We start from the raw sequence: 27,137 nt of genomic DNA, 5'->3' as shown, positions 1-27,137 counted from the left end.
AGCAGCTGTAATGTTTAGTTAAGTATTCATCTAAAAAGTATTAAATTCACATACACTTCTTTTATAATAAATAAAAAAGATTTAAAAAATAGTTTAGGCATAAATAATTTATAGTGCGTCGTACATACTCTTGTAGCTTCAACGTCTTTGTGCTGAAAGACTAAATTCTGCAATCCAAATATATATACACAACGTCGTGCTTATAAATTCATAGCGTCAACTGTGAGTTAAAATTTCACAACTTCTGTCAAAGAGGCACTGTGAATAGAAACGGAGGACCTAGCGCACGTCCACACATACACACACACACACACACACACATGTATATATATATATACATGTATCATAATAATAATATATGCTTAAACGTGGTCACTGACACATGACATTTTTGACATTTCATCTTCAGATTGCAATGACCTATTCGAACTATCGGCCGTCGTACCCAGGTACGCCAAACTGGGGGAGACAGTGGTGCTCAAATGTAACCACACGGTGGTTGAAAACCAACTTTACAAGGTCCAGTGGACCAAAAGCGGTGACAAATTGTTCCAGTATATCAGAGGACGTGTACCACCGTACATCAATCACACAATTCCTGGAGCAAAACTTGACGTAAGTGATCCACATATTTGTTTTTTCTTATTACTTTATTAGTATTACTATTATACCTATTTTTCTTTGTGTTATCGTAACTGGGATGGGAACTGCGTTAATATTACTCTCAATCACAAGATGTGTTGTACTAAAAATCATATATACAATAAAACACCAATTGTTAGCAGTGCATTTAAAGGGTCAGGTAGTTGTCAGGACAATTCCGCTGTCATCTGCAGAAGTTGATTTACTAGCATTGATGGCCGACTGGAGTCTGCCACTCTCAAAGCTTCGTACAAACAACTTCCCTAACTGGTTGAAGCTCACTATTCGTGGAACTCGTGTAGATTCTGCCATGATCATAATTCTCCCGAGATTCCACAGGAAAAGGGATAAAGAGACTTGGTTGGGTAAATTTCCTATTAATTAAATAACGTGTAATTATGAGTTATTATGATGTAACTGATCGAAAATAGTATAATATTGAGAACGAGATTTAATTATATTATTTCGGTACTATTTGAATTCACGTGAGGTTATCTAGAGGACAACGATTGGTGTAAATTATGCGAGCAGTAAAATATTACTTGAAAAATAAGAACCGCAAAAAAAAATAGATTACAATTTTTTTAGATATATCTAAAAATATAAATTAAAATTAAGACAAATTTAGTTATTTTAAGTTTTTGCTATACTACTAGTGATATACAATTTGTAATTTATTTTTTAACAGTAAATTGGATAAGTTAACCTAACCTAACCTAAATAGTACACACATGACACATATTATATTTAGGATTTATTATAATTTATATTTTCCAAAATGTATGTGAATTTCATATGGTTTGTGGTTGGAGTACTGCATGTCAATATGTCTATGTATTTTCTCTTCCAATTCACGCCCTTTCCACGTCACATCCACATCCTACGATACGTAGAGGAGAATAATAGTAATAACACCGGGACGGGATTAATACACGACATCGTACATCAGCGTGCGTGTTGTCATTGCGCTTTGGTTTAGTTTCACCATCGTTGTTTGTGAACGGTCGTTGACGTATTTAACCATGTGTATTTTCTATTGTTATCCACACCACCTCTGCCCCCTCAGAATACACACCGGAACGAGTCAACATCGGAATATAGTACTTTGGGTCCAAAAAGGCTATAGATTCGCCTAAAATAATTGCAAAGGATACCGTAGTCTCTCTCTCTCTCTCTCTCTTGATATAATATATATAGTATACATATATATGTTTAATACCTTGCCACAATACTGTAAAACATATATTTTATATTATGTATTAGCATTATACTTAAGCGCGTAATTGACGTGCATGGCGTTAAATACACGTTAAATACATCAGAAATATACAACTGTTGCATTATAACAGTGTTCATAGCCCATAAGTATATTTTTTTATGCATATATTTACAACAATTTAGTATAAATATCATCGGACCGTGTGTCTTATTTCACTCGTATCTACCTACAACACTGAATAATAATAATAGTAATATTGCATTATCGAGTGTTTCGACAATATTTTGAACCAGGACTCTATTTAATAATATAATTATAAATTAAGTAACACTGATACCATACAAATTACAATGGTATATATTTATATATATAAGTAAATTCACTTTTAGTTAACTAAATGGCAATTATACTTGGCAATAAAAAAAATTATAAAATGTTTTTATTTTCTGATTAAATTATATGGTTTATTTTATATTTTTGCTATTGCAAAACTCTTCATCCATTATTGTTTGATTTCGTATTAAATCGTTTTCAAGTATTCATTATTTGCAGGTTGATCTTCTTACAAGTGTTGTTATTTGTTTTACTACACATATATGTTGTAGCAAACAATTACATGCTGTGATTTTAAAATAAGTAGCCTCCCTTTGGATATAATTAAAAATTACAATATGAGACTTAATCTGACTAATGGCTCTCATAATTACTCATGTACTCAATATTTAAATTTTGTAAACATGTTGTATATAACGAAATTATGGCACTACGGCAGTAAATTAAGTATTTACATAATAATCTTGTTAAATATCGATAAAACTAAACTTAAATTATATTGTGTTATAAATTATTAAATTTTAACGTCGACTATTATATCCTACAGCAATTATAGAGATACAAAATTAAATTCATAGATAACCATGAACAACACACATAGTACCCAAGGCGTGCCGTCGATCAAACGTCAACTCCGTTTTCTACCCGTGTGTAAATCAACCTTACTATAATATTAATTATTATATTTTGGCGTGACAGAACAACGCGCGTGTGTGTAAGAATCGATAAATGTATACGCAATATCTAAAAAAAATAGTTAAAACGGTATAGTTTTTAGTTGATGTCTATGATCAGGGGCTTATGGAGGGCCTCGACCTTCATATTATATGTTGCTGTTGTCTTTAAACAGTTTAAAACTTATCTTTTTACAGTATTTTCAACGATAAGAATCCACTATAATAATAATTTAAAGTAAAAACATTAAAAATAATTTAATGCAATATAATATATTATCACAGTATTAGCAGTATTAGCAGTATTAAAGTTAGACTATGGGACATTGTGTTAAATTTAAAAATGAGAAAAATACCATACACAAAACAATCAATTTGTGTAGCAGAATTTGAAAATAAAAATGTAGATTGGCATTTAAAAATATAAAAACCATACGTAATAATAAATAATTAATAACAAAAATATTGTAATAAATTAGTTTTTTCAAAAATGTTGTTTTTTAATGACATAAAGTTATGTAAAAAAATAATTCTAAAAAAGTTATAATTTTTTGAGATAATGAGTGTAGACATTTTAATTGATCACCTAGTATACTGGATGATTCATTGAGCATTTTTATTTCTTATTTTATACTATTATACTTTACATTATACATTTATAACACAAATGTATAAAACATTATCAGCTTTTAATCAGAATTATAGTTAAAAAGATGATTATCATTAAAAAAAAATTGTATCAACATAGAATATTTATTAAATGTCATAAAAAATCTAAGCACATTAACATATTATGGGCATAAAGTTTACTTCAAATTTTTAAAAAAATACAAGAATTTGAATAATTGAATTATATTTCACTTGGTATTTAAATGCTCTCTGGATCGTGGTAACAACTGATAAAATAACTATAATGCACTTTCTGATTACTATGAATTCTTGTGACATTGATTAGGGTTTTATAATTGGTAATTGCCTATCAGATTGTTAGTGATAATTTCGTGAAACGAAAAACAAAAATCAAAAGGAGCAAATTATTGCTGTAATACTCGTATTAATAAAATCGTAGATCGATTTGGTGAGTTAAAAATATATAATATAAGCTATAATCAAACAAGAAAAAGTCATCTCATTCGTAATAAAATTAATTCGCGTCACTCCAGAAAGTATGATGGTTAGTGTTAATTTGACTGTGAAATATGATATAATATTGCTCAGAATATTGGTGCACTTTACGTGTGTGATCAAATGAACATGATCATCATATGTACTGCAAACAACTGTTTATTGAATTAATTATAAACATACGTACAATCTACAATAACCCTTTGCTTTGCCAATTGAATGGCAAATTCAATGTAATTAAAGTAGATGACAGTGAAATATAGTTAACGTACTTACGTACCTAATGGCAATAATATTTGTTGATGAATACACCTACACTTTATAGCGGTTGGTCTTAACTCTCCTGTAGAGAGCAACTCCTTTTGTCAAAAAATGACCTTTCTCTTCTTGCCCACGTCTTCTTATCGACCAAATAAGATAAAGTAGTTTCATATTTTCGTCTAAAAATAATTGCATTTTTTCTCCTACGGTTTCACATTCACCTTTTTGGGAAAATGTCTCAAAATTAGTGTAATTAAACTATTTATGTACTTAACATAACCCAAAAAGCACTACGAGGAGGAAATGTTCTACCACTCTCCAGAAATATATTGTATTAGTGTCAATAAAATAATTATTAAATAGGAAATTTAAAAAGTTGAGTTTGGGTAGGTATATTAAATTAATTATTGTATAGTATATGTTTGTACTTGTAATTTTATAACATCTTTAAAAATATATTTATTTTATGTATTATATGTAATTATTCTTTAATAACTAATCAAGCAATTGTGTTGAATATCAAGATTTAATAAGCTCATGTCAACTTTATTATGTATATTTTTGGATAAATTTTTAGCCACCTCCTCGTAGTGCTCACTAGAATTATGTTAAAAGACTTCATTTAACTAAATTTGAGGCAGTTCTTAATAAAATGTTGCACGTGAAACCATGGGTAAAAACAATATTATTTATAATATCACAAAATATGCTTTAATAATGATAGGACATTAAATTCTATATTGTTAAATATAAACATATAATTCGTTATAATTATTAGCAATAACTTTTATATAGGTTAGATTAGGTAACAATTGTATTGTATAGCTTTACAAATGCAGGCACTTTTTTAACTTGTTGTAACCTACATTGATAGAAATATAATATATTAATTGGTATGTAAGTGCCTATATAGTATGACGTATACAATGTAAATTGAAAATATTATGAGTATTATACGATAATAGATATTCACACTTATAAAAATAACACAAAATTATATTCATTGAAATAAATTTAATTTAAATCATTTAACAAGAAGTTAAAAAAACAATGAAACAATCATTCAGTAAGTATTAAAGAATTCCAATCTTCACGCATACTATTAAACCTTTTTGTAACCTTTTGTGTAAGTTTGTGATAAATTAATTTCATAGTAATACTTTCAAACGAGGTGAATACTAAAGAAATTCAATTTATTAATTTAAATCAATCGGACACAGACAATACAAAATAAAAACGCACTTAGATAATTATAAGTCACGACATTTGATTGACGATTTGCAATACACTAAATACAATTACAATACTTCAATTTTAATTAATACAAACCTAATGTATTGTTCTGTTAAAATATATAAAATACTATTAATCATTTATTAATTTTAACGTAGCATCAAAATATTCTTCTAGTTTGTGACATTGAAACGCACATTTAATAGTGGTTAATTAATTATTTTTATTATTCCGAACCATTTAAAATGTTTTTCATTTTTAAATACAATAATACATAATATTGTGTTATAAACATATTTTTGTTTAATTACCATTTTTATCATTTTATTTTATTTGTATAATTATTAAAAAAAAAAAAAAACAATTTTAAGTGAAATACTTTTAAACTATAATATTTATACAGCTAAAATAAGATAGGTTCTTTCAATAAAAATTAGTTTACATAATTAATTTAAAATTTAGTTTTTTAAAATTTTAAATGTTATCTACAATTTAACGTAAAAAGCGTTTGAAACATGAATATTATGGATTTTGAATGTTATTTTACAGTTATCGGTACATTTTATTATCTTAATATGTTATTTAATGAGTATACAAGAGCGATGAAACACTTTTGAAAAGCACGTGTATTAAATCCACCACTACCGCACGTACGCGTTGACCCTGATTATCGTACCACTTGGCCGTCCATTAGCTATTATATGATGTCAATCGCTAGTGAAACGCGATTTATGTATAAAAAAAAATAATAAAAAAGATAAGATAATATAATTTGCACACGTCGGCTCTTTACATGTCGTTAGTAATTTTATTCATGTACCAGATATATAGAATCTATTGTGAACAACAATTTATACTGCTGTAGTTTACAGCATGGAATTGTGTTTTGTGTAGTCCTATACATATCATATTATTCAAATAAATGTATCACATCCTCGTGGAAAAGTTTACGAAGTTGAACATTTCGACCGTTTATAATTTCGTACAGCAAAACGTATTACTTTGTTGAAATAAAAGAAAAAAGTTTTAAATACAGACAATGGACACAATAATAATAAGTGACAAACGAGCCACTATAATGTATTGTTAAATCGCATTTATTTTAATATAAATAATAAATATATTATAATTAACTATAGAATCTAATCAAAACAACACCAAAAATAAAAATTATTTTCTTATTTCACTTCAAACGGGTTTTACAATAAACCATATTATACAATGTGATATGAATAATATCGTGTAACCTATATTTAAAGCTTTGGTACGCGCTGATTCGTTTACATACAACATACTGCAGTCGTGTGGTTCACGTGTAATCTAACCTAACTGTGTCAGTACTCATAAAACATGATTTATGGTAATAATTTATACAACAAAATCTGTAAGTATTTTTTTTATGACAACAAATTTGACTTCGTGTCACTGGTAGAGCATATTTTAAATTGTTTTGGTATCGTTACATTTAGGATTTTATTGAAACCAAGTACTGTATTTTTTTTTTTTTTAAGTTGTATGAAAGTTTCAAAAGGTTGATCAAATCTCAATTTTTTTTAGATTTATTTAAATTATTTAATGAATAAACGAGTAGAAATACAAGAAGTATTAAACCTTAACAAATATTAAATTCATCGAAAATAATTTCCTTATAAAGAGTATGTACATTTATTAAAAATTTTAAAAACATTCTAAAAGCATGTGGATTTTTCCTGATGTATAATAAACAAAATTAATAAGATAAATTGATGTTCATCATAATATAAAACAAAAACATTTTTAAAAATTAATATTAGGGAGAAAATATTAATTCTTAAAAGTAAAATAAAAGTTTAAAAAAATGTAATTTATACTTATAAGATATGGTCTGTAAATTGATTACAATAAAAAGTCACACATATAGTGTATTTATATACTTAGTAGAATTAATGAAAATATATGGTAGAGACAAATAGCATAGTATTTATACATAAATTAAAAATAATTTAACTTTAATCACTGAAATTCCTACAATTATTCATTTATTCAATGAATACATATTTGTTAAGTCACCAATATTTAATTGATAATTTCCATTGAATATAAATAATAATCAATGGTATATTATTATTATACACACCAAATATTGTTATTTAAGTATATGGTCTACTATATTTTGTTGTCAGAACATATTCAAATTACGTTGTTATTACATTTGTTATATGATTTATTCATCGATTAATAATTCAAAATTAAATACGATTTTTACTTGTAAAATATATACATACATTTTTTAAATAACTGATACAAAACATATAATATATAAGTCTTATTTAAATTTTAAATTTGATACATTATAATTTGTTTGTATGTTTTTAGTGGGGTCAAACAAAACCTTCAGAGTTGGCACTCATGGACGTACAACATGATGCTTCTGGCCAATACGCATGCACAGTAACTACAGAATCTCCAATATATAGTAAAACATCAGAATCTCATGACCTTACAGTCATAAGTAAGCAAATTGCTTGTTATATAAATATTAATGAAGTACTTACAAAGTTCTAAGAACATTATTTCTATTTTCAGAAATTCAAAATACCGATCCTACGATTGAAATTTTCAAAGAGGTGTTCAATGTAGGAGATATTTTGGATGCCACGTGTACATCAGGGCCTTCCAAGCCTGTCCCCGAAATCACATGGCTGGTCAACGGACGAAAGGTAATTTGTAACAAAATATTTATAGTAGTTATTACGAACAGGTCAATTCTAAATATATCGGTATTTATATGTAAATGATGAAAAAACAAAGACAAATTATACACGAGTTAAACGAGTCTGTACGCTGTCTTATAATATTTCTTTGTTCACTGATTACTAGATATTTAAATAAACAATAAAACGATCGTGTTTGGAAAGAAAAAAAAACATTTAATGGTAAAGTGGTTACGCGGCGTCCTATGTAGGCAAATCTGATGCATCACTGTCGTGTAATACACACTTATTAGAATTTAGAACATCAAACATCAGAAAAATATATAATATAATAATATTATAATATTATTATATTGCGTGTTAAAATTCAAAACTATTTAATTAATCTCTTTCAGTAATATTAATTTATAATAATAATAAGTAATAATATATACCTTTTTTATAATAATAATAAGTAATAATATATACCTTTTTATAATAATAAATTATGTTATATTATGCAGATTGAAAATTATATTATTAATAAAACATATTAGAAATGTGTAAGCATACATTATTATAGTGTAACATTATTGGATGTGTGGAGCATTCATTTACGGTTAAATAGTCTCAATGAATTGTTACTAGACCGCGTAAACCGTGTAAAATACGTCACTACCACGACTACTAACGTCCATGTTATGTTTCATTTTTGACTTTCATTCTTGTGTTAAGTATATAATCAATAAATAATTGTATGTTGTCAGTTTTATTCAGTGACACCCAAAGAAGTTTTTTTAAAGTAAATCGCCTTTTTCCCTCTACAGCACCCAGGCCAGTTCTATATCACAATATGGGACAATGGTATGATTACACTTCACAGCACACAATACTCGGAAAATCAATTGGATTCAAAACAAATTTCTTAGCTTTGTAGGGTATACCTCAGGAATCTGTTATGGACCCGTTAAGCAGATTCTAAACTTAAATTCTTTAAGAAGAAAGACACAAGAGCCAAAAACCAATCAGTAGACGCTTTATTTATTGAATATAAAATGACCGAAAAAATTATTCTCGATTCCTAGAGCCACCCAGTACTTACTCGTGTATCAAAATATACGAGGCAGCGGGACACTTGCCTTTATGGAAATTGAATTTTACAAACAATTATGATAAAATATATTTTATACGTTTTTCAACCAATATTAAAAAAAAAAATTCTACTAGATAGTCAAATTAATTTTTTCATGGCCGTTTGAAGTTTAAATTTTATCGACATTGAACATTCACCCGTATAATAACTACTTATTTTCAAACGATTTTTGTTTGTTTGTGGTAATTTAAGAACAAATAACCGTAGATACTTTAAAATTTCAATAAATATTATATTATAATTTTGTAGGCATGAGAAATGTTCGGTTTTTTTTTTCAATAAAAAAATATTCAATTTGCTAGAAATGTAATACAAGATTCTACATAATTTTTTTTTATATCTCTATGCAGTTATTAAAATCTCATAATCACAATATTTTTTTATATGTATTGGAAATTTACATTTTTCCAAAATGTTTTCAAAACCACGAAAATTCCCAACTTTACAGGTTTTTTTAAGCAAAAAATGTATAAAATATTTAATTTTTATAGTAAATGTCTAAAAGTATAATAAGTTTATACCATTTATAAGGTTTAAATATGTAATATAATATCCCTAATTGGTATTTAATACTGGAATTAAAAAATTTAAAAAAATAAAAACACAATTACAATTTTTAGACATTTGAAAAAGCTTAAAATTGAAAAAAAAACGTATTTTAATGATAAATAACGATGTTAATTATATTATTAAAATATAATATTATAATATTATTTTTTGTTATAAATCAAAAACATTACTCATGAAGACTTAAAATCATTACGTGTAATATACTATTATGTACCTATAATTTTATAAGTAATACTATTTTTTATTCATTTTAATAAGATATTTATTATTTATTTATACTATAAACCTATTTTTACTATTTTATAGTATTTATAAAAAATTGTTATTAAATATCGAGTTATACATAAAATTTGATAGAATAATATATTATGACTAAATATTTTTATAATAATTAAATACTGATAATAATATAATAAAAACAATAATTTCAAATAAAAATAAATCAACCTATCTTACCTTTACCTTAGTAAAATAAATCGATTTAATAGCTATTTCAAAAAAAAAAAAAACATGAAATATATTTTAATTTATACTTAGTATACTAATAGACTGACAAACCACCTCCGCTCAGAATATTTTTTTCGTATACAATGATATATCATTGAATTTGAATTAAAATTAAAATTTAATACGCCCCCTCAAAACCTAAACCTAATGAACAGCAGAGTAGTATGCATCTGCCCTCCTTAAATAATATTTTTAAATTGTTCTTAGTTAAAAATTGAATTTCTTATAATGTAGGTTTTTTAGCAAGCATAAAAAAATATGTATAACTCGTTTGACCTTTAAAAACAAAAATTAGTTTTTACTTTTAAGAACATAGATTTTTAAAGGTCATTTAATCAATACAATAAAATACAAATATAGTCAACCCAACTATTGAGGTTGGGATACAAAAAAATCAGAAAAAACATACATTATTATATTTATATATTTTATATTATGAAAAGAATAACCATAATGTATTATCGTCAATATATAAATTACATAATAAATTTTTGAACTTCATTAAAATTCAAATAGATGTTTTTTTTGTCACTTTTTTTTATCGAATAAGGAAAATGTTAATGTACATTTGAAATATAAATTGCTTTAGTAAAAATGTTATCTATAAAATGATGGTAGGTATTCCAATAATTCCTAATAGGGTATACGTATTTGAGCTTTTAAAACGTGACATGGAAACGAAAAACTATATTTTTGTAGATAGAAACATAATCATACAATTCACAATTTATATTGAAAATACTTGAATTGCAATAAATAATAACTAGCTGTAATGATAATATTAATGACCCAGTAAAATCTTATTTTTAAAATTTTTTATTTAGTGTAAAACAAGTATATGGATAATTTTTTTAGTGCCTTTAGAAACAGTAAAACACGTGAGATAGCAATAACTGTAAATTATGTAGCAAGTAAGCGTGCACAGAATTTGGCATGATTCATTGAAATGATACGTTCTCGCGGGCTTTTAGCTCCACATCTTCATATATTTAATGCCCGCAGGGTCACAAGACCATCAAAATAAACTACCTCAGGTACCCAGATTTTCCCCAAATTCAGAATAAATAAGTTTTCATTCATAACCCAGCTGTAATTTTAACTCTGACATATTGGAATATTATACTATACATTCACTGTACCAGTTAAATGCATAAATACTTTAAAAAATAATTTAAGTTTTATACCTAGATGTACGAATATATGAATATTATAAGCCGCTAAAAAAATGTAATACCATCTTTTTAACATAATAAAAAAGATACATAGTATTATAGTTCTTTCTGTTTTTAATTTACGTTTTTATAGCATAATAATATAATATGTGTATTGATAGTTTTATATAATACAGTAGTTTTTTTCTAATAGAGAAGATCCAATACAAATTCACAAAATAATAACAATTTTAACACATGTTTCAAGTATGATATAAAAAAACATATTATTTTTTCAGTTGTTTGTAGATAGTTTAAAAACTGTATGAGAAAAACAATAAATTAATAATATTAACAAAAAAATAACATTTTTTTTTTTTTTTTTTTTTTTTTTTTTTTTTTTTTTTTTTTTTTTTTTTTTTTAGTAACAATATAATTTTTACAAATTAAAAGTTTTTTATCATGATGTTAACTTATTATAGTTATGGGTAAATTAAATAATAATATTAAACTGTGACAGAAAGCCACATTAAAAGCCACAAAATTAGCTGCCTCCGCAGAGAAACAATGCATAATTATGTACACGGACTCACTCAACGTGCTTAAAAACTTAAACAATCTTACAAAAACCACCCCATATGCCTATATGCAAATAAATATGGAATATACTGTTTAAAACTAAAAAAAACCTACGTTGCTATGGAATATCATAACTTATCCAGACATAAAACACCTAATAAACCTAAACTTGCATCAATTATACCAAAAAAATATTGAGTCTACCTGATAATAACAAACTTCAAGAATTAAAATCAACCAACTTTCCTTGAGAACACGGTAAATCATTCTCACGTAGACTATAATAAATAATAAGCAAACTTGGGACTAAGGCACACCAATCTAATATTCTAATACGCAAACCCCTAATGGTTGGACAAAAACAATCTCTCTGTAACTTATGTATCATATCAGATACATTCAAGCATATTTTCACAAAATTCTGCAATTACCTAACCGAGATGAACTCAATACACCATAAATCTCTGTCAATTTTTTACATCTATTTCAGAAATCAACACTCTACTCATAAATTGTGCAAATCTATCAAAATTATACCGTTTAATTTAAATTATCATTGTTTACCATGCTTATACCAGTTATTTTATAATAATCTATGAAATTAAATTTTATATTGATTTTAAATAACCTGGTTGTTTATGATTAGTATAAATAATAATAACAACAAAAATTAAACTGTAACAACATGCGTGAATGAATGTTACTAAGTCCATATTAAAATTAAACGATGATTGAAGACTAGAGGATTAAAACCAGTTGATTTAACTATCTGCAACTGCCAGCCTAGGATTTAAAGTAATGGTGTTAATCTAGAGATGTCGTAAATAAAATATTAATATGTTTCATTGTTATGTGAAAATAGTTATTAATTTATGAAACTTGAAAAATTTGGATTTTGACCTAATCTAATAGTGCAGTAATGAATCTACTAGTCTAAATGTATTACATCTTAGTCACCCTTTTTATATAGCTGGCTTATGGCCAGTAATTTTACTTGCTCACTTGATACTTGTTGATTAACTTGCAGTCCCATTGTTGTTAAAAAACATTTTACATAGATTATAGCTAAACATTTATGTAAATATTCAATAACACTTTGTATACCTATATAGTATATATATTAAATGGTTATGATTAAGTAATTATGTATTTACAACATTTAATTGATATATTTTACTTTTAAATTTTTTTGACAGAAAATAGAAAATTTCTTAAATAGGAGTTATATATTATTTTGGCTTAATAACAATGCGAACATAATTTAATACAAGCGATAACATTTTTTTCATGTATAAATAACAAATAAAAATCCAACTTTATTTAGTATATAAATAAACTATGAGGTGTTTATAATTTTAAACTTTTTAATAATAATGAATAATCATAGAGATTAAAATTTTAAATTAAACAAAAATAATTTTTTTTATTTAACTAACAAAAAACCAGTTTGAATTTATTTTCATATTTTCTTACATTGAAGGTATGAATATTTTTGTTACTTCTATTCGTGAACAGCATTTCATAATATATTTTCACTGCATTATGTATAAACTCGAAAAGTTTAATAAATATGACAAATCATGAATTACAAATATATGACTAAAAAACGGTTTAAAAATAAAACTCATGTGGGAAGAAACTTTTAAAACTAAAAATCAGAACTAAAAAAGGTAGGCGAGTGGGTACCGCTATGCTGTACATTAAGTGTCCGCTGGATTAGGTCATTGTAATGAATGTAATGGGTGTGTAATGTGTATACGTAATACGATTCTGAATGGAGATTATCTGTCAGCTTATATCATTAAGTTTCTTTCATACATTTTTTTTTTCATTTTACTTTTAGTATTATGGTAAGTTGGTTTAATTTTATCCAAAAACATTGTATTTGTGTTTTTAATGTTATTAATATTTAATTATTATATAATAATATAGGTACTATATTTATACAATATTATATATTATATTATTGTAATGATCTTATGAATTAATAATACCTAATTGTAAATATTGCAAAACAGTGTGAATAAGTTCATAGTATAAAATATAAATAATATTTTAAAATGTATTTATTTAATTTTATATAAAAAAAAATAATTATAAATTAATATTACTAATAAGTTATCAGCTATAATTATGTTTATAACAAGTATCGTTTCTCACAAAAGTTAAAAATATGAACTCTCATTTAAAAAAATGTATTTAAGTTTAACCTTTATAAATTTAAAAAAAAAGTAATTTATTAGTGATTTCTGTTTAAGCAATTTCTCACAAATACCGTCCATATATGTATATAAATATATATATAAATTCAATAAATCATTTTTGCTCTTCAAAAATGAATTCCTGTCTATATCATACTACAGAGCATTTTTTATACTACTTTTTACATTAATAATAATTCACTGATAATACAATTTTTTTTCAGCCACCGGATACCTATATGAAACCAATCGTTAAGGCATTGTTGGACTCCGCCTCCGCAATGAGGCTCACATTTCCGGTGTCGGATAAACTTGGCGCCGAAGTTCAACTGACGTGTCTATCCACTATACCCGGATTCCTAAATCATAAAGCTGACTTCCATGATTATGCCGATTATAGGTCGTCCTCGGTCATAGGTAATTAGTGTGTTAAAATATAATATGTTTTTGTTATTAATTACTGTACTTAGAGAGAGAGAAAGAGAAAGACACAAATAAACTAATCCCGTCTGGCTTGTTGGTTTTGATCTTACACTTTTATATTATGACGTACATTATTACATTATGTTATGTAGTAGGTATATTACATTTTATGTATTTAGATAATTGAGTGTGAAGGAGTGAAACTAAAACATGGAAGCTACGAAATTGTATGCACATATTTTACATACACTTTGTACCGTCTCTTGCAATGTTAGACATGGTGATAGCGATCCATACAATAAACCTGCAATAATGTTTAAGGAAATGCGTGCTCCCCATAGAATTTACTTAAGGTTCGAACTAACCTTATAACCCTAAAGATCTCAACCTCTGTCGCCCACACATATACACTTAAAGATAATGACACCAAAGTTCCACTGTCTTGTTAAAGGTTTCATAATAACTAACAACCGACTGATTACCAACATCGTCGTTGAACGAGATTAATTACGAGCTGTAGTCCTCCGGTAATTCCTTCAATATTCGTGCTGCATTGCAAATGTTAATATTACACCTTCACCTCACCCCTTCCCATGACACACCGATCACAATTTGCCCGTTGGTTATGCATAACTGATGAATTTTAATACATATCACATAGTTTTTGGTTACTACAACCACAATATTATAAAAAATATAATAAAATAATAATGATAATAAATAATAATAATTTCTGCATAAAACCTTTAAACATAATTACTTATATTGTGATTCGAATAAAATGTATTAATAATTTTATCGAAGTTTCGAGTGAGTATTTATAATAGAGAATAAAATATATCGATAGTCATTTAGAAACAGGAAATAAAACCAACAGTTATAGCAGTACAATATAATCCCAGTACATTAAAATCGATAAAAAAATAATTAAATCCATACCAAATACAAAATATTTTATGAACTACTATATAGTACTCGTACAATAATATATTACAATATTGGTGTATGATATATTATATTTATTAAGCGTATATAAAGTAAATAAAGGAGATTTATTTTTTCTCAATTTATTCAGAATTTCGATTGTCGAATTCCTAATATATATGTATTATATTTCAAAAACAATTTTCTGAGAAAAAAATCCATTAACTGTATTAAATAAATACCAAAATTAATCATCCAACATTTCTCAAATATACTATACCATGTATTTTGTCTTATAAGAAAGTTCCAACTAGCTTTTGTTTTTTTCAGAGTACTTACATTAAAATTAATAACGTTTAAAAACTTGAAAAAAGAAAATAAATTTGATCAAACTCAATTAACAACACAAATTATATACTTATAAAAATATATTTATTAGTCAAATAACTGATTTTGATAAAATATAATTTCGATGATCATAATATACTAACTTATTTCCGATAATCAATTTTTTTTAATAAAGAAGGGATAAACTGATGATTTTTAAACACCTTATTAGAGATTTGTTATATTTAATAAAGCTCAAGATGAGAATATATTATAATCTGTAATTCATTTATTTTTAATATAAATTTGCATATTATCTTTCTATTTTCGTATAAATTTACCAATATTATAAGCATTCTAGCCGTTTTAAACATTCACTATTTTTGTTTTAGTAAATTCTTACCAAGTGGTTTTATAGAATCCTATTTTATATAACATAAGAATTATTATTATTATTTTTATCATAAACCATTATTAACCATTTATTATAAATAAAAATAATACTATATTTGTAACACAATTATTCCTAATTGAATACTAAATTCAGTTATACTATAATAATCATAACTTATTTATAAATTATTATACTTGGTATGTTAAAAACTATAATTAAATAGTTTTGATTTGAAAATATTAATTAAGAACACATTATACCATTTAACTTTCTATTATGAGTATATATTATTAACCGTATTTTTTGCTATTTAAAACATAAAACACTGAGAGAATAATAATAAAAACAACAATTATTATTATGATTATATATATATATATAAACACCTCTGTTTCGACTCTTTTGTTATTTATATTAACTAGAATATTATCTTTGTCTCCTTCATTTTTTATTAAACACATTGTATAGATCCCAACCCTAACTTGTGGACTCGGGCTGTTATTATAAATAAATTATAATCAGAAAACCATGGTCGAATAAGAGGGGAAGAGGTTAGGTACCTCGGTATTGTTTTGATTTTGGGTCGTTTAGTTGCGCAAGTTCGTGCTCAGGAGAATGAAATGAATCATTTATTAATGTACCCAGCAGGTCATCAGAGTATAAGTGAAATACTGGATAACCCGAATAAACGCAAAAATGTACTGGACTGTAGACGAAAATTAAATGTCGAAAAATATATATTTGTCCATAAATATATTATGTATTATACTAATACATAGTATATATATTCTATACAGTATATTTTCTTTTAAAGGTAACATGAAATATTTCAGTCCAGTGATCTCAGATAAATATGGGGTTTTCGAAAGGTGATATTATAAAACACCTAAATACGCATTTTTTTGTGATTTTCAAATTTTCAAATGCACAATACAACTTGATTTTTTTTTTAAATAGCAATAGGTGTTTTCAATACCAAATTCGGATAGACCAATTTTTTTTGTCATTTTAACTTAACCTAACCGTGGTTCTAAAACCAATATTGACTAAATGATAACGAGCAAATGTTTTTTTAATAATTGAATTGTTCGACGATTATTCTATGATTTTACAAATTTTCGTGCAAAAACCCAATATCAATCTGAAGTCACTGGACTGAAATATTTCGTGTTACCTTTAAAGGTATTAAAGGTAGATATACTGTATTAAGACACTCTGCATATTACTATAATACAATGTACAATTGATTGAACTTGATTTGTTCGTTTTTACTATTTTTATTATTTTTTTATATAATGAAGTACAAAGACACCCGAGTTTATAAAATTAGTTGAAGTTGGTTTTTGGTAATTTTAACAAATAAGTATCATACGTTATGATATCCTCTTAAATTAAACAAAACCATAATAGCATAAATTCGTTAAATGCAGTCATTTTGCTGAAAAATATAGTCTATTAGAAGAAATACAAGGCCATATTGGATAATACAAAATGTAGCTATGATTCGGAACAAGTCTAGACTATCGACGTCTGGATTTCGACAACAGTGGGTGTACTTATACAATTCTTGGTAGTAGTATGTTGTTTTATAAAAATGAAATTTTGTGTAATGGTAGTAGTTTTATAACGAATATTGTTTAACGGATTGTCCTTCATAAACAAAAAAAAATATATATATGGATGTGTTTTACATATACAAATAAATAATAATAGATAGATGTCGTGGATCACATAACTACATGCTAAATGCTATAGATAAAAAATGATAAAAAGGTGTGTACCTCATATCGTAAAAGTTTATTACTCAAAATTAACATATGTAGTATTTATATTTTTTTTCGCTAAGTGTACATTTCAAATATTATTACAAATTATTCACTAATAAGCAATTTAACTCCGTTATTTTCGTAAATAACAAGTCTATTCAAATTTTAGAGTTTTTAAGTTTACTTATCAACCACATTTTCAATTGTATTTTTATATCATTTAAAAAGTGTCCTGTGGCGGTATAAACTTTTTTAAATGAAATATAAGAACCAAATGTTTTGTTGTGAATTATTAAGTAAAGAATTCCTTTAAAATATTGTATGTATATAAATCAAAATTAATTCGAGTAGTTTCTAAGTTATAACTATGTATATACTTAGAAAGTATAATAGTTCTTAAAAATAATTTTATTAAGATAAAAAATAGATATGATATTTAAATCATTATACTCTGTAAATTTTACAAACTATAAGAATATGTTAATAGATTACTGTTGATTACCGTGATTTTCAAGTAATCATATTCCCTATATCTTCCAAGCCTACTATCATTATTATAGATTTATGAGTCATCTGTATTCAAAAATAAAATAAAAACTCATTACAAAAACTATTATTACTCTTTCGAATTACCATTTAAATACATACAATTTGTCAAAAAAGTAATCTGATTAATAATATACAGTAAATATAATGTTTCTCGTTTGAAATAAATAAGTTACGATCGATCTTTTAATAATATATATAATATATTATATCCAAGTGTCTTAAAATAAAGTCCTCGAGTATATTTAAAATTTTTAAAAATTAAAATTCGAATAAATTCATTAAAGGGAAACAATATTCATAGTGAATAGTATACTATTAGCAGTACTCAAGGTTAACATATATTATCAATAAGTCTGCCTATACATCGTTCCATATTAATACATACAAAACATGAAAATTATATTTAACATAATATTATGACAATATAGAAATTATGTTATATTGTCTCAAGACAATATGGATTTATAATTTATACATTATATATATATATATATATATATATATATATATATGACATGAAAAAATAGTTTTTATATAAACTCGTTATTAACTTATAGTAAAATAAATATGACACAAAATCATAATACATATGAATAAAGCTTTAGTAGTTAAATACTTTTACAATTTTAAAGAAAATATGTGGACAAAAATAGAATATTACTTTAAATAACAACATACTCGTATTTAAATCATCCAATTATACGTGTCGATTGAATGGATGTTTTTTACATCATTTACGAAAATGTTTGCGTACCATTACTGAATAAAAAAGTACTGAATAGTGATGGTAATAAATTTGAATGGGCCATAATAGCGAGTGTCTTTATATTTAAAAGCAATGATAAATCATTGCATCCGAGAAGCGATTTTGAGTAAAGCTTGGTATAACCAAAAATGGCGAACATTTGTCTAAAACAGGTGCTTGCTTATATTCCATCAATGTTTTTTTACGAAAACTACTAGAAAATTCGAAAAATTACCTTTTAAAGTACCATCTGTGTTCAATATTCAATCTCGATAGAAACTGTATGAAACTTTTTGAGCTTATTTTACTGTCCCAAAAATAAATAAACATTTTCTAAAAAAAAAAAAAACACTTTATTGGAAAACCAATACGTTTTACATTCCTCTCAAACTATAATAAATAAATGTCGAATGGTTTAACAAGGTTTATTTAAAACATGATATCAAATATAACATTATTATACAGGGGAAATAACAGACAGTTGAAAATATAATTGGATTTACTTAAGCATACCATGTAAAGGTCTTTTTTTATCATAATCAAAACTTTAAAAGTAAAAAATAGTTTTTGATAATTCATTTAATTTATACAGAATTTTTATTTTCGTAATTTAAATTTAATTCAATTAATTAACTATAATTTTTGAATTTTTAAACTGTTATTAAAAATAGTTAAAATTTATATTATATAGTATGTTTAATTTTAAATTTTGTAAAATAATCATGTCCTGTACTAACACTAACAAAAAATAATATCATTGATTTTCTGGTATCAAGTTGCGTTATTTTAAATAGGTTGGTTAATATTTTTGACCCTATTTTTCGTTCAATAAAAATAATGTTTATTTTTGTTTATTTGGTTTGCTGTTAAGAATTAATCCAACACTATAATCAAGATGTACAATGATAATTTCTATATTTGTTTTAATCTTTTGTATATATGTTGAATTTACTAGATCAACGTGAGATTTGGAAATTTCTGTATCTTTTTATAATATTTGAAAATTGCGTCACTATTTATTGACAAACTGTTAAGTTTAGTTTGTAATTATTGATAATTAGTTATTTAAAATCAAAATAGCATGTAATTCTTTGTAATATCTAACAATATCTATGATTTTAGTTGTTATTAAAATATTTATAATCTATGCCTAGGATTACTATTCCACATAAATTATGTTTATAATGTTTGTATAGGATGTATCTCGAACTCTTTATACCAATGTGACTTAATAAAATAATTAAGAGCTTTAGAGTACCATAATTTTCGGTCTTATTAGAAATTAAATTAATGAATTGACCACTATTCAATAAAATAATAAGCCGAATAATTTAAATACAATTATGGGAATATGAAATATTAACTAAATTTAGAATACTTGTATACTAAGCATAAATAATGTTAAAATCATATTTTTGTTGTTAATACAAAGATTACTCTATTTTCATTTAATGTAAACTAAAATTAAAAATTGTGTAATTTAAAAAAAAAAAAGTAGATGCTATGGTATGAATTACAAAACGAATCGCTCAACCGCATAACCCCGTGTTTGTAGATTTGTTATCGTTTAAATAATAAATATTAATGTTTTAAATTATCATGTATGACTAAGAACTATATTGAAAATTAAAAATGGTATTATATTATATTTCTTAGGTGTAAATAAAAAATAATATCATACTTATATCGTTTAGCTTCAACAATAAAGTGTTGTATGAACAAGAAAAATTGCACGTTTACAACAATAAAAAAAAGCTTTAACAGAGTAAACGTACAGAAAGGATAATAATATGAAGTAGTAAAATAAAATTCAAATGAAAGAAATACGAAATTACAGTAAGATAATTCACATATGAGTTGTGAAGCACCTATAATAATGTACCTATAATGTAAATAAGCATTAGCGTACGTAATAACGTACTCGCGTGATGTCTGACTGACATATTATTATTATAAACATATAATTTTATTATAGCCGACGTAGTGTGTGGTGCGTGTAATCAAAAATAATATGTTAATAATAAATACTATTATTTATATTATAAATATGCATTTTTATTTATCTAATCTATAGCCTTTTGCATTTAAAATGCGTTAATTATTTTTCCACAGTCCATAAATCACTACACAGATACCAAGTCGCGTAACCATTTTCCAACGCTACATATATCACAATTCCATTTTTCTCTATCACAGTATCAATAATATCGCTGACTTTTATAGAGCGTACCTACGCAATACGGTTTAATAGTATGATACGGGTTTATTATAACGTATAATATATATTACACAATACAAATCATACATTTAATAATACATAATTCAATAATTTGAATAATATAAAATATGATAAACAAGTGGAAAATTCAAAATTATACTAAAATAATATAGAATAATGCATGGACGATATTATCATTCCCAAGTACGTATACAAATAAACCAAAATCAAATAAATTCCAATTGAATTTAATCATCAATATATTAAACGTTATAAACTTACGAACCGTAATCCTGTACAAAGTATTATTATTATATCCGTGATATTCGCGTACCGTGCATGTCATAACCATTGATCATTATGTTGCACAATATGACAAAATGTCTATCGGTATGAATTTCAAGTTATACTCTATGAGTTTTAAGTCGATAGATTTTTTTCGATTATCATCGTCTTGTCTATTTTTATTTTTTTATCTTTTTAACTGACGTTCGCAGTAAGTAGTGAATAATGTTTAAAAAACGTGTACTGCGCGGAATCCCATTTACGAGCAGGACTCATAGTACACCATGGCCATAGTCACGTCATATTATTGTAATATCGCCAGCAGAAAACAGTGCACGAGAGGTGACAAAAACATATATCCCGCATAACACACCTATACTGGAAATATATAATAACAGCTTATCCGGTCGTCGTCGTCGTTGTCGTCTTCGATTGCGAATAGTGCTCGTCGTGTGTGCATCATAGGATACGATTTGTCGTCATAGTAACCACAACACTACCGCGTATAAATCTATATATAAATCTATACGTGGTGAACGTGTATATTGTACATATATAATAATATATACCTGTGTATTATGTGTTTGAGTGTGTGTTATACTTGTGCTTTTGAACCGACACGTTACATTAATTGTTTTGTTTTCAGTGAGCGTGGCAGCCAAATCTGAGCCCGTGACTGCGGGATGCGGAAAAGAATTTATTAGCATCGTCGTCTTTGCAGCGACTGCCGCCGCCGTCGCCGCCGCTACGTTTCAGACGTAATTTACGAGACGGGTCTGTACATTTCTGCTACTCAGCCACAATGTTTGTTGTCGTTTTGTGTATATATATTTTTTTTTCTTTTCTCGTCGACCTTGTCCGGCATTTCACAAACAGAAAACGGAATAAACGTCGACGGAAAGGAGAAAAAAATAACCATAACTTCAGACTTGAAATTAAGGCAGCCGCCATCTCGTTCGGTTCTATAGCCCTGTGTATATGCATCGTTGTTGACTTTGAAGTCATACAATTATGCTACACCCCATATACATACTCTGCACACTAAACTGTCATCGCTTCAACAATTGCCCGTCGTCTTCCGTGAAGTTTTTTTCTTTTAATATATTATTATTACAAACTCTCCTACGCAACAGTACGAAAGTCTGTATGTTCGCTTTAAATACCGTAAAATAATAATATATGTTTTTCCATATTATTTACTGTAGCTATGTCAAACAATAACGTAGTGTCTAACCAAACTTTTTTCGTAATATTAAAAAAGTATTTACATACAAATTTATTTCACAAACTCAACAACGCTCAAATGATTTATTCAACGAATTATTTTGAACAATAGTATTTTTTAAACAGACATTGATAAAATAATCATTAGAACGATAATGAATTCAAAACTTGTGATTCGTAACTCAGATGAACTTCAACAGCCTAAACCACGATAAATTACCCGCAGTATAACTGTAAACTATAGTGTTGTAGGTTGGCAAAACTCTATTTTGCGTGTTATATTAACAAAAAAAAACAACAACAAAGTATTATTCTTGCCCGGAAACCGTGACAATGACAACTGTGATAGTCAGTCGTATGAATATTATTTGCGCTACAACTTCCGCCGGACCACGCCGATATGATATCCGTACTTTTGTTAATCAAATAATACGTGTACTCGGACGTACGTAACACTACCGGATCTATATTATATATTGTAATATCGTGATACAACATGTTAATAATAAGTATATTAATTAATGAAGCGATAGGGAGGAAGGAAAATTGGCCATGCCCTCCGTCGGCTATAATATTATACATTCAAATTTAAAAATGCATGCAAAACTTTTAAATTCTTAGTTCTTTTCAGTACTATATCATGATATGTGATAACTGATGAGTTATGACTATAAAGCACTAGGCAAAATAAAAATACGAATAGTCATTTTTATAGTTTATTATTTAATGCTTACCTCTTACCTCTTTCCCCCAACCTATAATCTTGGTTAGGCCAATATGTAAATATTACTACATTCTGACACTTTGTGCCACGTGCAGTCGAACCTGCAAACGATAAACTTTAAAAATACGTGTAGAATATTCGAGTTTATAGCGTCCGTGAAACGTTTTTCCATTAATCTACATATTATATTTCTAACGTGTGCATATAGATGTGCCCAAAATGGCCTCGAGCTTACGATCGAATCTAAATAACGACATCGTGCACTTGGGCGCAAAGGTATGTATACTCGCTTAATTAAATGGAACACATGGAGCACCGTATTCCACTCCAACCTCGTTTTTTTCAAGGTAGGGTGTTTAAAGAGGGGTATTTTGATTTATAATTAAATACAAACATTTTTGAGTACGACGGCCCGTAGTGTATTATTGATACTTGCCGACGGCTGAGGCGGTGTGGTGTGCATACGTTAAAAAAGGGTTTATTTTTGTTTACCTGTAAGATAAACCGCTGACGATAACTTTGTAGGTACACGGGCCCCATTATCGCTTTCTACAACGATATTATTATTGTTGTTGTCGTTAAGAGAGGTCGGCTGCCTTAATTAAAACACAAAAAGAGAGTGAAAGAAAATTATAGGTACTATTCCTAACCATTACTAAAATGCAGTTATTGCTCTTTTAATTATTATGTTTACGAATTGGAATTTGAAAACGATTTACAAGTAGCAACGTAAAATATATATTATGTTAATATTATTATGACGTTTATTAAAATATACTCACTTAAAATTCTAGCACTAATAATAATTGTATGTATTTCAGATTCTCAAACAACAATTCGACGGCATGTGTATGCGTGCAATTGTGTATAATGTATACAATTCAATGTATAAATAGTTAGTATACATTATTAGTCATACATTTTACGAATATATAAATATTAAATGGTTTAAAATTATTCATGCAAACGGGCACGCGATTACCTTTGGAATCGTAATCTTGAAGATTATTTTACTGTTATAATACGTTGTGGTGACCCGCTGTGGACGTAAACAGTGTACTGTTTTAATATTGTATAGAAAATTACATAATTTTATTGTCTGCGTGTATCGTGTATACAGATATTTTTTGATCGGCTGAATCGATTTACTGATCTTTGTTTGAAGGACAGCAGATTATTTTAAAAAATGTATACCAATATTCAAACGATGATATTTTTTATCGTTAAAGCGTTTTCAAACCAATCGTCCTTCTGTGTGTCACCATCACGTTAATATATTATAATAGTTATTAAGTTAACGTACGCGATCTTTTTTTTTTTTTTTTAATTATAATATTTTGTAAATAATATTTTTAACTAACTAGACAAAGTTTTAAATTCCTAGTGAATGAGATTATAAACTTAACGAAATCAGCGCTTCTAAAATTGTTTCCGTGTCAATTAAAAACGTATTTGGTTTTTCAACGTCGAGTGAAATAATGTTGTACAAGATACATACAAGTATGTTATAAAGAAAAATGCTCTATGTATTTAAGAGCGACGTGCACGTTAAATTACAGTTGAACTATATCATATAATTTGACCGGAGGTTGTTCTTGTTACTTATAACTTACCTACTGCATCGTTCTAAAACAAAAATGCATTTATTTCGCGTTAAATAATATTTTATCAGATAAATCATCCGAAGCGACAAATAATAATTTACGAGGGATTATTTTTGAAAATCACAATTATTGAATATTTCATTTCTGTTATTTATTACTATTTAATATACGTTCACAATCAAATTGACAATACTGTAATTGAATTAAACCTTATTGAGTAATTAGAAAAAAAAAGTTTTTAAAATCAACCGGTATTTCAACTACTTGTAAAACACTCAATAATACTATTGTTTCAATCTCTTGAATTTGCTAGGTAATTTTTTATTATTGTTATTATTTATTATTAAAATAAGATAATGCTGTCAATTATATACGCATAAAAATCGCCTTTTTGAACGGTTACTGCGAAATTTACCCTTTTTATGTTATACCTTGACCTATCATAATATATATAATATATATATATATATATATATATGTATACGCTATACATTATTGTGCTATGTGTTTAGATAATTATTATTTTTATCTACGTTTATTGTAAAAAGTTTAATTTTACTTACTGTCTGTAAAATGTACATTGCTATAAAGTCTAGGTGTAATGTTATTGTTAGAAAAAAAAATATTTAAAAATGTTTAAAATATTGTTACTCCAAATGATACAATTTTATTTCCATAAACTGTAGTTGTTCTTAACAAAAAAAATCACGCTAAGGTTTTGCCATATTATATTAAATATAAAACGACATACGATGTATTAACCATTAATTATTTAACTTTTTAATTAATTAAATAAATTATTTCAAACGATGAATAATAAATCGAAATCGTTTTCACATTTATTATTAATCTAATCATTCAAGGATGAGTTTGTTTTTTTTTTTTTTTATAAAGTTGGAAAAACATTTGAGTACCACGTACGAATTTTATCGTTTTTATTCAATTTTGACATTATAGTATTAAACTTGTATTAAATAATGAGAAAAAAGTCGCATTTTGTTACTAAAAACGTTTTTAATTATTATATGTTATTTTAATTTGAACTCGTCGCTTGAAAATAATAATAATGACTGTAGTTTGTAAGAATAATGTAATCAAATCATATTATATAATATTAATTTAAAAATTATTGTCGTATGTAACAGTAAAATGTATTTAAAAAATAATAAATAACTATATTTATTATTAACATTAAAAATTCAAAACTCAATCGTCACGCAATATTAGTTGAAGAATTATGATCATGAGCGTGACACAAGCGGCAAGCGCTAAAAAAAAATGTTTTCTGCGTATCGTAATAATGTCATCATATCTTGATACATTATACTATAATTATATGTTACCTACATATTATATTATATGTACACATCAGTTGTATTAACGTATTGTATGTTTATTAAAAATAAATTTTAAGTTAAAATGTTTTTTTTTATTATATAGGTATAACCCAACTATCTTTCAAAACAATTAGCTAAAATGTCAATGTCTTGGATACAATCGTTTCAAACATTAATTAAATACTTGTTGGTAATATTATTTGGTAATTTAGGTTTCTAATAATAATCATAATTATTATAATTTTACTATTTTCTTATGCATTATACAACTTTTTTCATAATTTGTTAACTTATACA

General features: G+C 26.0%; 1 protein-coding gene across 2 annotated transcripts in view; it reads left to right on the top strand.

The window, feature by feature from the left end:
* LOC132922069 (uncharacterized) overlaps window positions 1–26,923 on the top strand; it is a 111,275-nt gene extending 84,352 nt beyond the window's left edge. For both annotated transcript variants that reach the window (XM_060985391.1, XM_060985390.1), the window contains 6 exons: window positions 410–615; window positions 7,843–7,978; window positions 8,053–8,186; window positions 14,545–14,737; window positions 22,598–22,725; window positions 24,721–26,923. In XM_060985391.1, coding sequence (XP_060841374.1) covers window positions 410–615; window positions 7,843–7,978; window positions 8,053–8,186; window positions 14,545–14,737; window positions 22,598–22,713 — 785 coding nt within the window. In that variant the 3' untranslated portion in view covers window positions 22,714–22,725; window positions 24,721–26,923. The remainder of the gene's footprint in view (window positions 1–409; window positions 616–7,842; window positions 7,979–8,052; window positions 8,187–14,544; window positions 14,738–22,597; window positions 22,726–24,720) is intronic.
* The last annotated feature ends 214 nt before the right edge of the window (window positions 26,924–27,137 follow it).

This window comes from Rhopalosiphum padi, chromosome 2 (genome assembly GCF_020882245.1).
Source record: "Rhopalosiphum padi isolate XX-2018 chromosome 2, ASM2088224v1, whole genome shotgun sequence".
Taxonomy (NCBI): domain Eukaryota; kingdom Metazoa; phylum Arthropoda; class Insecta; order Hemiptera; family Aphididae; genus Rhopalosiphum; species Rhopalosiphum padi.
This window is presented reverse-complemented; position numbering and strand designations above follow the sequence as displayed.